Raw genomic sequence first — 10,990 nt, forward strand, 5'->3', positions numbered from 1 at the left:
TTCGTGCCACCCGAGGAATGTGCAGGATTTTGAGAGCATTGAAAAGGTAATTGGAGTGACAGCAAACAATTTGTGAACCATACAAAGAGCTTACATACTCATAAATCAGATTGAGCTTAAATACTCATAAACCAGACTCTAACCCTTTTAGTGGCATTGGCGTTGGATCATGATAATTCACCTGCGGCAATTGTCCCAGAATAATGGTGATTAATTTTGTTTGCTGTGTGGAAGGATCATCTATGCACTAAAATAATCATAACCAGAAGGATCATGTATGCATCAGATTGTCTTGTTTGGAAAGAACATAACCACAAGCATGCTGTTCAAACAATTCACAATTCAATGTAAAGAAAACTTACTGGCTGGATGAGGTCGTTGTTGGCAGCAGAGGAGGACATCGCCACCTGGCCGTGCTCGCGTTTTTCCGAGTGGCAGCAGAGGAAGGCCGGCGGGATGCTCTCGCTCTCCCACCTTGTTGGGGCAGCAGAGGAGGACCGGCGGGCGACTGCTCATGCTCGCGGCGGAGGAGAAGAGGATGGGCGGGAGGAGGGCGGCAGAGGACCGGCGGGCGGCGGAAGGTGGGCGAGGATGAGCAGGAGGCGGGAGAGGATGGCGGGCGGCTGCTGACGGTCGCGGCGGCTCCCCCGGTACGCGACGGGTGGCGGCCTCCAACTGTCCCAGGGCGAAGGGCGCGACGGTCGGCCGCAACCGCGACTTGCGGCGACTCCCGCAGCAAAGGAGGGCGGCGCCCGCGGCGAAAGGCGCGACGGTGGTGTGATAAGAAACAATCTTCCGCCTAGATTAACTCATTATAATGAAATGTTGGGTTTCCACGAAAGGTTCTGGGATGGTCCGGCTCCCGCAGCTAAGGAGCGACGAGCGGCGGACGGCGCGGGGAGGAGCAAGAGGGGGCGAGAGGTTGTGCGGAGGGGGTGAGAAATCGTGCGTGCATGTTTTTTAAAGGGCGTGGCTGGTTAGCGATCGATTATGGATGGGTTAGCGATCGATTAAGGGCGTGATTGGTAGCGTTAAACATAGAAAGATTAAGAGCCATTAGATTAGGATGATGAATGAATGTGATTGTTTGGATCTGGCCCTCTTTTCCTTTTATAGTAGTAGTAGATAGTAGATGAACTAGATTTGGGAAAGTTTGGGCTGACTGTCCAAATGGTTGGATTTTGGCTATGCGCCCGTTTGATGTCGGAACATATCCGGACGTATGAGGATGAGCTTTGACCTTCCAAACGACCTTAATCATTTGTTCAAATCATTTATATGGACTGTAGCCCGTAGCAACGTGATTTCCCGTATTTCGCAAGATGTGCCAAGTGCACATTTCATAATTTATTTTCGTTTGACATTGAATTGAGGAAATCAGGGAAAATATGAAATGGGTTCATCACTACGGTGCCATCACGACCATCACAAAATTAGAGGAAAGAAAGCTATTTTAAGCGCCAAAAATATTTGAATTTGTGTCCATCTTTGAATTGAGAAATAAATGTGACAATTGCGATACACGATGGAACAAGGGAGGCGATGCATAAAACCAAGCAGGTTTTCCGCTCCCCCCCTACACCGGTGCTGGACTAGGGTGTTCTTCCTGGAGGAAGGAAAGCAAAGCGCTGCATGTCGTTGTCACTTGCTGCGGCTCCCGTTGCACTGGTGAACGAAACCGTTGCCGTTGGCGCTGCCGTTCATGTGGATCCCATTACTGCCGCTGCTGCTGCCTGCGTCCCTTCGCTTCACGGTGGCTTTCTTTAGCCCCCATATGCGAATGGTATGATCATCGCTCGCAGATGCAAGCATATGTGGATTTGTAGGGTTCCAGCTTACGCAGTTGACCGCACCAGAGTGGCCAGACAGGGTCTCGATAACATCTCCACTAGCTCTGTGCCATATATAGACCTGACAAATTAAGAAAATTCATGACACGGAGTTGTCAAACTGAACCAATGACACTGAAAATGTCACAAATGTTGTATATACAGTTATGCTTTATTAGATATACAGTAGAAGACAGCTTTTCCAGTTCAGTCACTAGGTTCTCCAGTAACATTGGCTTGCAAGATACTCCCTCCATCCCAAAACTTTTGTCTTAGATTTGTCTAAATACAGATGTATCAAGTCACATTTTAGTATTAGATACATTCGTATTTAGACAAGTCTAAGACAAGAATTTTGAGACGGAGGGAGTAGCAAATATAACTTCAAAGTTTCTGGAATCTACTCCCTCCGTTCCTAAGTACAAGTCTTTTTAGAGATTTCAATACGAACTACATACCAATGTATATAGACCTACTTTAGAGTGTAAATTCACTCATTTTGCTCCATGTGTAGTCCATATTGGAATCTCTAAAAAGACTTACATTTAGGAACGGAGGGAGTAGCATTATCTAGAAGCTACTCCCTCGGTCCCATAATGTAAGTGTTATAATAACACTCACATATTGGTTGTAATAACATCTTATATTATGGGATGGAGTAATAAATAATAGAAATGATGCGGACAACATAATTTATTGATTTATTTGCATCCACAGTCAATATATCATACCTTTGCGTCTTCGCTTCCACTGGCAATAAAGGCCTGCTCAGATCCACCGAAACATGACCTTATCACAAACCGGCTGCGCTTATGGCCAGTGTACCGTTTAACTCGAATGGGATCGTTCCTTATGTTCCACAAATGAATCTGCTCATTTACAAGATTTACAAGCAAGAAATCACCATCTTCCGAAAGAGAAAATGAAGTGACTGTATGCTCCTCTTCAATCAGCCTCTCCTGTTTTGTGTCCCTATTGAATAACAGAATTGCGGAATCTCTACTGGTGCTTATTATAAGTTTGCCATCTTTTGAGACAGCAAAATCAGATGTTTTCGTTGACCTCTGCCCTTCCCAGCAATCTGCTTGTTTTCCATCTAAATCCCACAAGCAAAGGCTTTGATCATTTAAACCAGACAATATTTGCTTTCCATCTGGAAACCAACCACATGACAACAGACCAACGCCATATTTTTCATAAACATGAATACATTCGCCAGATTCAACATCCCAGCGCCGGATGACTTCTTCCATTCCACATGTGAGAAGCTGGCAATCATCAGGGCTCCATGCAACCATCATCACTGGTTTCTCATGACCAGTCAATGTATGCTTCAGCAATAGTTCTCCATCTTCATCAACCTAGGATAACGAATACTCACATTACTGCAAGCAAGGAGAAGACTGTTTTGTGTTGCATCAACTATCGAGGTGATCGTGAAAATGTAACTTCATCATCATTATCAGTAAACAAACATACGCGTGGAATGCAGCTAGCTTCCTGGAACAATGCGGAAGAGGAAAACAGAAAATCGGGTTCATGTTCATCTGGGTCTCGAATGGGTTCAGGTGTTGAAGGAAATAATGGAAATTTTATGCAGATAAGTTTTGACATTTTAAAATAAGGAGCAACAGTAAGTGTGTGACCACCAAAAAAAATCAGAACACCTTTCAGATAAGCTAACCATTCCTCACATGCATAGAGACCAAAGCTCTAGGGTTGTGGAGTTGTTCATTGAAGTGTAACCAGAAGAAACACACTTCCATGTTCAAGGTGACAGGCCAAGAGAAAAGTGTTTGGTCACACGATCATGGAGTAAAACTGACAAACATATTAATCAAATATATTTGGTGCTGAAGCTAAACATTGTACAAATAGGCTCCGATGAAACTAATCATGTAAAAAAGGCAATCTTGTATCTTTCACTTTCATTTGCACAAATAACAAAATATTCTGGACAACAATTTTCAGACAGAACAAATAGCAGGTGAGCAGCCAAGCATGAATGAGAGAGTGCAATTTCCAGTTTTCACATGGGGTGCAAAACTGGAAAGTAAGGGGTAAGTGACTGCACTGTTAACACCAATTAAGAATGTCAAAAGTCAGAAGCATAGATACCTTCCATATGACTGCAGTTTTATCGTTTGATGCCGATGCTAAATACTTCCCATTGTTTGAAAATTGGAGAAACCATACTTCGTCACTGTGTGCACACAAAACCTGCAATAATTTTACTTTCTTCTGATTTAGTAGTACAAGTGATAAGTATGCATCTAACAGTGTGTCATCATGCAACACAAAACATAACAGGCATTTACTGTTTTACACTAGGAATGAAAGGCACATCAGGACCCTCGGCTGATAGGATGTTTTCGTGAATAGAAAAATTGCACTCAGCTAACATCTATCTTTCTCGGCCAGTTGTCCATACAGAAACAGCAAGTCCAATACTTCCTCATGCAAATCTCAATTTGTTTGTACCCTTTGGAACCTAAATATATATTGTAAAAAATATTCGAATAGCAAGACAGAAGGGGGGGAGGGGTGGCGCTATACAGATGCTCAAGAGTTGAGAGGCTTATATGTTATGCATATATTGTAAGTAAAGTGGGCTTTCGCTTCTTCGGTTAAGATGACTATGTTTTACACTTTAACTATCCAACAACAGCAAAACCAAAGTATACAAGTAGTCAAACATACACGCTCGCGGCTGCAAGCACATACAATCCAAAGAGAAAGGGTAGATAATAGAACAGAACTTCTAATGATGAGACATCAAATAAAAGCAATGACACATAGTCTACTATCTATCTATCTACTCCTAATTAAAAAGCACGAGTTTGGCGAATCCAAATGATCTGAGCCATCCAACCACCTATATCCAACGTCTCACGCTGCTCCAATGATATATCATCGATCACATATCAATAATTTGGAAACATATTGATTGCATAGATCATAATTTGGAAACAACATTTGCATTAAACACAATTAATATTACTGCCAAACTGGACATGCGTGCACGAACACGATTACTAGTAGGTAGTAAAGGAAAGAGCAGACACTACTGCTTCTATTGGTGCGTGACCAGTCCAGTCAACCGACAAGTGTGCAACCTTGATTTAGCTCTATGCAAATAACATGTAATAAATGCAAGCACTGAAATAGGGCACCAGCATGAGTTCTGACCTGCAGCACTTGAGATGGTATCTGATCTCTCCCACAGTGATGATCGATATAGAGTGACAGGCCATCAACAGAATTATGTAGATAACAAGCTTCACGTTGTACAGTAAGTGCCTGTTCAACTAAATTCTCTAACCTCCTCTCAGGTACCATAACGGTAGGGGGGAGCACCTTTTGCAATTCCTCTAGGAGCTTAAACCGTGAGTTAGAAGATTCAATTCCAGGCTTTGAAAAACCAACCAAGACGTTTTGCGGAGAAGAAATTAAGCAACTTGCCATTTCATGAACTCTTTTTCTGTTAATGCCAAGGGGGGAGATTTCACTTTGCAGCGTCTTCATAGCACCCATGACATTGCCATTTCTCAGAAGTTCAAAAAATTTCTGCTCCAATAACAAAAATACTGCAGACTTCACAATGTTTTCATCCAGAAGATCAAGTGTGTTCAAGGTAACTACGGCACTGTCCCAATTCCCATCAAGCACCTGCTTTCTGAAAACATTCACTGGTGGGGAATGCAGTGTTATACCTGATTCTTCCTCAAGAACAGCTCCAGTTTTTTCATATCCTAGAGTATACAGAGATTTTGTGATTATCCTCACAAATTCATCCCTCTTAATTAAACCTTTAGAACCAACCATAACTTCTTTCCCTTGGGAAGTCAAAGGTCTAGCCATTGTACCTCCCAAAGGATTAGTGGGTTTAGAATAACAGGGGATGTCTGACAAAGTTGCTGATTCTACTGAGGATGCTCTTGCCCGTTTTGATGGCGGTTCATCATCTTCAAAACCTCCCATGAAATGCCAAAGTCAGCCCATATATTCTTTGCTTCTGTAGAGAATAATGTTACACAAGCAACGAGAAATTGCCACCACAGAAATCTGTAGGTTACTGCAGTCTGCAAATAAATAGCATATTACAGCCATGAATTATCAAATGCAACCAATAACAAATAGTCCATCTCTATCACTTACATCTAATAATGCATACCAACCAGGCAAATTCAAGAAATAAAATGATGCACGTAATGTAAGAAACTACAGCAAGACACAATGTACCATCTAATCTAACAACTAAATCCTTTTGTTTTTCTTCCATAAAATAAGATGTCTGATCTATAGAAATAAAAGATAAGAAAAAAGGGGAAAAAAATTAATCCATATCTCTCTCATTCCTTTCTTACAAACAAAAGAGTTTTTCTTATTGAAGGCTGGATTATTATCCATTTTTAGTGATAAAAAATCACGACATACTAGTTATGTCACTCTCACTATACCCACGTATAATATAATATGTGGGTCTGTAGTATATGATTCGTCTATTTCTTAGAGTACGAAAGACGAATCGAATCTTCTTATGGTTCTATTTAAGAATGGGTATGCCATACACCCCGCGGGGATTGTAGTTCAATTGGTCAGAGCACCGCCCTGTCAAGGCGGAAGCTGCGGGTTCGAGCCCCGTCAGTCCCAAACTAGGGTCAATGAATGGAGAAATTGATATTTCCTTTTTCCATGAAAAGAAGGGGCAGTGAGCAAGATCAAATACCCACAGGGCACCCTTACTTCACTTTTTTATTTTGCATCTCTCCTTAAAGAGGGAGGGAAGGCGTATAGGAATTTTTTAAGATAAAGAAAGACACACATACGATATGTGGATTAGTAGAACATCGAGACGATCTACAAGTCCATGTGACACACGTATGAGAAAACATGAATCACAATTCACGGCTGAAGCTCAGAGACGTAAGGCGCAGGTATTAGTGCTCCCAATTATTTTGTAAGTTGTGGGTCAAACATTATGCACACTCCAGAAAAATCCCCACAAAAAAGATCATTATGGGGGTCTGAACCACATAGCATTTGACTGTTATTAATCATCACATAATCCTAAAGAGAAACCATTTGTTTGCGACCAGTCAAAGGGAACCACGAATATGTGAGGTACAACTAGCGAGCTTATGTTTAGTAATCCTCATTTTAAAAACTAATAAGACTATAGTCATATTTCAAGCCTGTACTATCTGATCTCTTACCTGCTACCATATACAAGAAACAACACAGAGTCAGGATGATAGTTGGACCAGCATACCCGAAGACAAAGTCACAACATCAAAGCTTCTCGCAAGCTACCACTGATCCAGAACAATTGCTCCATAATTAAAATAGTACCATCGCGATACATTGGACCAACTGATAACTAGTAAACCACAAAATATCTCACTCCAAGATGAGACGCTTGTTTTAGAGAACGTAGCCCAAGGCTCTGGCAGCAGAGGTTCTTTTTTGCCATGAGTTAGCATCAGAATTGGTAGTCAGTTGCTAAAATATGATAAATGACCACTCCACGCTCAAACCCTACCCTATGGCAATCCTTCACCAGAACTTTAATTAATTCATCAGTCCACTAGCACTGAGAAGTTGCAAATAGCCTCCATTGCGAACAAAAAACAAGATATCCATGAAATACTCACATAAATTGCTAGCAAGCAACAACAGACATACTAGACGGATGACCCCTGCAAATAACACGATCCAATTGTTCATCAACCCTTGTAACTACGCTGCCTAATTAATCACCACCAACCGTAAATCGCAGGGGCCTAGCCAACCCTGCGCCCTTCGTGATTCCACCGAGCTGCGAAAGATAAAGAAACTAAGCAAGCAGCGCCGCGACGGGGGACCGATCATGTACAGAACTCCGTTGCTGGATGAGTTCATCGTACGGTTGTACATACGCGCGCCGCCGCAGGAATCCCTCCTCCCGAATCTACAACCCCCACGTCAGAAATCAAGAGGCGAAGCAGAGAGTGGGGAAGGGCCCTGACCTGCAATCCGGTGCCTGATCCCCGCGTGACTGCACGTGCGCGACGCGGAGCAGACCGCCGCTGCACGTCACCTCGCCGCTCCCTCGGACGGCCGACGCTGAGCGGGGACTCTGCACGCCGTCGCAATCGGGCCGCAGTATCCGCGAATCAAGCTGCCGCCGCACCGAATCGAGCCGCCACCGCCGTCGCACCGAATCAGGCCAGGCGCCGGTGGGGACAGCGAATCGAACCTGATGATGGCGCTACCGGAGGCCGTCGGCGCGACGCTGCGTGGGGTGACGAGACCGCCGGTCACCGCAGGGATCTTCACCGCTGGGGACGCAAATCCGCCGCTCGCTGCCTCGTCTTGTTCGTTTGGCAATGCCGCTGGCTTCCTCGGTGCTCCTGGAATAATATGATGATGATGAAAAGAAAATAGAAAAGACGTGTGTAGGACGGTATGGTAGATACCATGTGTTTTTACCCTGCCAGTAACAGGGAGGGATACGTGATGTTTACCCAATGAATTGAAGACGTAATTCTAGGTTTCCGCTTCCTCTCGCCTCAAAGGAAATAATACTTTTACGCTTTCTTTTTACATAGATTGTCCTGCGTTCTACGTCTTCTCCAAAGGCCATCTGCGCCATGGAACATCTCCGGCGGCTCCACATGGAGAGTTTATTTCACGTGTCAACTACACGGCGCTTGCTTAGAGCAACTCTAGCAGACCCTATAAAAAACCGACCCGTATATGGCATTTACAGTTCGACGTCGAACTGTTTTGCAGGTCGAAATCGTGCACGGCAGAGTAAACCCCGTATATATAATTTAAAACTTTCGCGGGGGAAATTGCAACCACACTAGCTCATCACATACTACATGATCATACACTGCTTCATCATATACTAGAAGATCATACATTCTACTCCCTCCGTTCCTAAATATTTGTCTTTCTAGACATTTCAAATGACTACCACATACGGATGTATGTAGACATATTTTAAAGTGTAGATTCACTCATTTTGCTTCGTATGTAGTCACTTGTTGAAATGTCTAGAAAGACAAATATTTAGGAACAAAGGGAGTACATTCTTCTACTACTACTAGAGGGGGATGGGGGATCTCGCGACGCGAGGCCGAGGTCGATGTACCAAAATTGACGAGCTCGCGGCCAAGGACGACACGGTGGAGGAGCTCTGTTGTAGGGTGAAACCCTAAGATGGATCTTTTCACACTTGGAGGGAAAAAGGAGATGAACACCAATAACACAAAGAGGGAATCACACCAACAATACCCAATTAGATTCCTCGAAAAGTTAAGAATTAGTAGTTCTTTTTCGAAAAATCCACTAGAATAGCAAACACAAGATCCACAAGTTCACAAACACAATCAAAAGAAAGATACAATGATAAAGTTCTTTTCACTCCTAAAGGAAAGATACAATGATAGAGTTCTTCTCACTCCTAAAGGGGCGAGGTCTTGAGAATAGTCTTCTCCTTGTGGAGGTCTTGAAACCCACAAGGATTCTTTTCAAAAGGGGTTTTGATCCACAAGAGGGAAGGTAGAAGAAGCAAAGATCACAAATATCTCACATATACTTTGCTAACCCTAACATATGGTCTAGGTACGAATTATATAGGCTTGGGGAGGTAGGAGACGAAGTGGATGCGAAGAGGAGGCCCAACAGCGATCTCGGCCGCTCATCCTATAGGGCCCGTGCGCACGGGGTAAGTTGGGCCCATGCGCACGGGGTGCTACAGCGCCAACTCCCTGGATAATCCGTGGGCGCGGGGTCTCGGGGGCCCATGCGCACAGGGTCGACTTGATGAAAATATGCCCTAGAGGCAATAATAAAATGGTTATTATTATATTTCCTAAATCATGATAAAGGTTTACCGGAAACTTAAATACATGTGTGAATACATAAACGAATACGGTGTCCCTAGTGAGCCTCTACTAGACTAGCTCGTTGATTAAAGATGGTTAAGGTTTCCTAACCATGGACATGTGTTGTCATTTGATAACGGGATCACATCATTAGAAGAATGATGTGATAGACAAGACCCATTCGTTAGCTTAGCATAATGATCGTTTAGTTTTATTGCTATTGCTTTTTCATGTCGAATACATATTTCTTCGACTATGAGATTATGCAACTCCCGGATACTGAAGGAATACCTTGTGTGCTATCAAACGTCATAACGTAACTGGGTGATCATAAAGATGCTCTACAGGTATCTCCGAAGGTGTTTGTTGAGTTGGCATAGATCAAGATTACGATTTGTCGCTCCGAGTATCGGAGAGGTATCTCTTGGCCCTCTCGGTAATACACATCATAAGCTTGCAAGCAACCGACTAAGGAGTTAGTCACGAGGTGATGTATTACGGAACGAGTAAAAAGAATTGCTAGTAACAAAATTGAATGTAACATCCTAATTTTCAATTTGGATGTTAATCATTAGGCCATCATATGCATCCATGATTTGTGCATTTTGAATTTGGTTTATTTGGACATTTTGATCCTAGAGACCTTAAGCAACTCAAGGACCATTTGAGAGAGTTGGAGGTTTTTACAAAAATCCATTTTTGAATTTCCAAAATTGGAAAATTGGATCAAAGTGATTTTTTATTTGAAATTATTTTTTCAATCATTTTCAAAATAAATAAATAATGGGAGAAGATAATATGACTTCTTCAGAAACAACTAGGAAATACTGGAAATTTAATTTTGAATAAAAATATATTTTATTTGAATTTTATTCGGTTAAATTAGGGAAAATTTTGCATTTTAAAAAAATGCATTTAACCTAGAAAATTGTTCACTTTGTCCTAAATATTAAGAGAGGACGGTGAAAATTATTTCTGGAATTTTAGGATTTTTATTTTATTTTATTTGGAATTTTATTCGTGCCGAATTAAAAAAAATTGGACCGACTGGGCCGAAGCCAAGCCGACCCATACCGCGCCGCCGCCTTCCACCTCACGCCCGAACCGGACTCTCCGGAGTCCGAGCGCCACACGCCGCCGGCCGGCCCCTGCCCAAGTCGGACCCACCCCGAGGCTCCTTATAAGCCGCCGCCCCCTAGCCCTCTCTTCCACCAAGCCGCGCCGCCTCCCGCCGCCCCGAGCCGCCGCGCCGCCTACACACCACCCCGCCGACCGCGCCGCCGAAGC

The 10,990-nt window shown here is 43.2% G+C and overlaps 1 protein-coding gene and 1 non-coding gene across 3 annotated transcripts; one reads left to right on the top strand and one right to left on the bottom strand.

Moving 5' to 3' along the window:
• Positions 1–1,433: 1,433 nt before the first annotated feature.
• On the bottom strand, positions 1,434–8,260 carry LOC123147465 (WD repeat-containing protein 26 homolog). Of its 2 annotated transcripts, none has more exons than XM_044566716.1 (5): positions 7,838–8,260; positions 5,019–5,904; positions 3,948–4,049; positions 2,561–3,190; positions 1,434–1,911 (listed from the first exon to the last, which is right to left on the bottom strand). In XM_044566716.1, the coding sequence occupies exons 2-5, from the start codon at positions 5,808–5,810 to the stop codon at positions 1,642–1,644; spliced, it is 1,794 nt and encodes a 597-aa protein (XP_044422651.1). In that variant the 5' UTR covers positions 5,811–5,904; positions 7,838–8,260; the 3' UTR covers positions 1,434–1,641. The 2 variants fall into 2 exon arrangements, with proteins under 2 accessions (XP_044422651.1, XP_044422650.1); XM_044566715.1 differs by having other exon boundaries at positions 5,019–5,911; positions 7,838–8,259.
• On the top strand, positions 6,409–6,482 carry TRNAD-GUC (transfer RNA aspartic acid (anticodon GUC)). Its single transcript has one exon. It is a non-coding gene; the product is annotated as a tRNA-Asp (tRNA).
• Positions 8,261–10,990: the final 2,730 nt, after the last annotated feature.

This window comes from Triticum aestivum, chromosome 7A (genome assembly GCF_018294505.1).
Source record: "Triticum aestivum cultivar Chinese Spring chromosome 7A, IWGSC CS RefSeq v2.1, whole genome shotgun sequence".
Taxonomy (NCBI): domain Eukaryota; kingdom Viridiplantae; phylum Streptophyta; class Magnoliopsida; order Poales; family Poaceae; genus Triticum; species Triticum aestivum.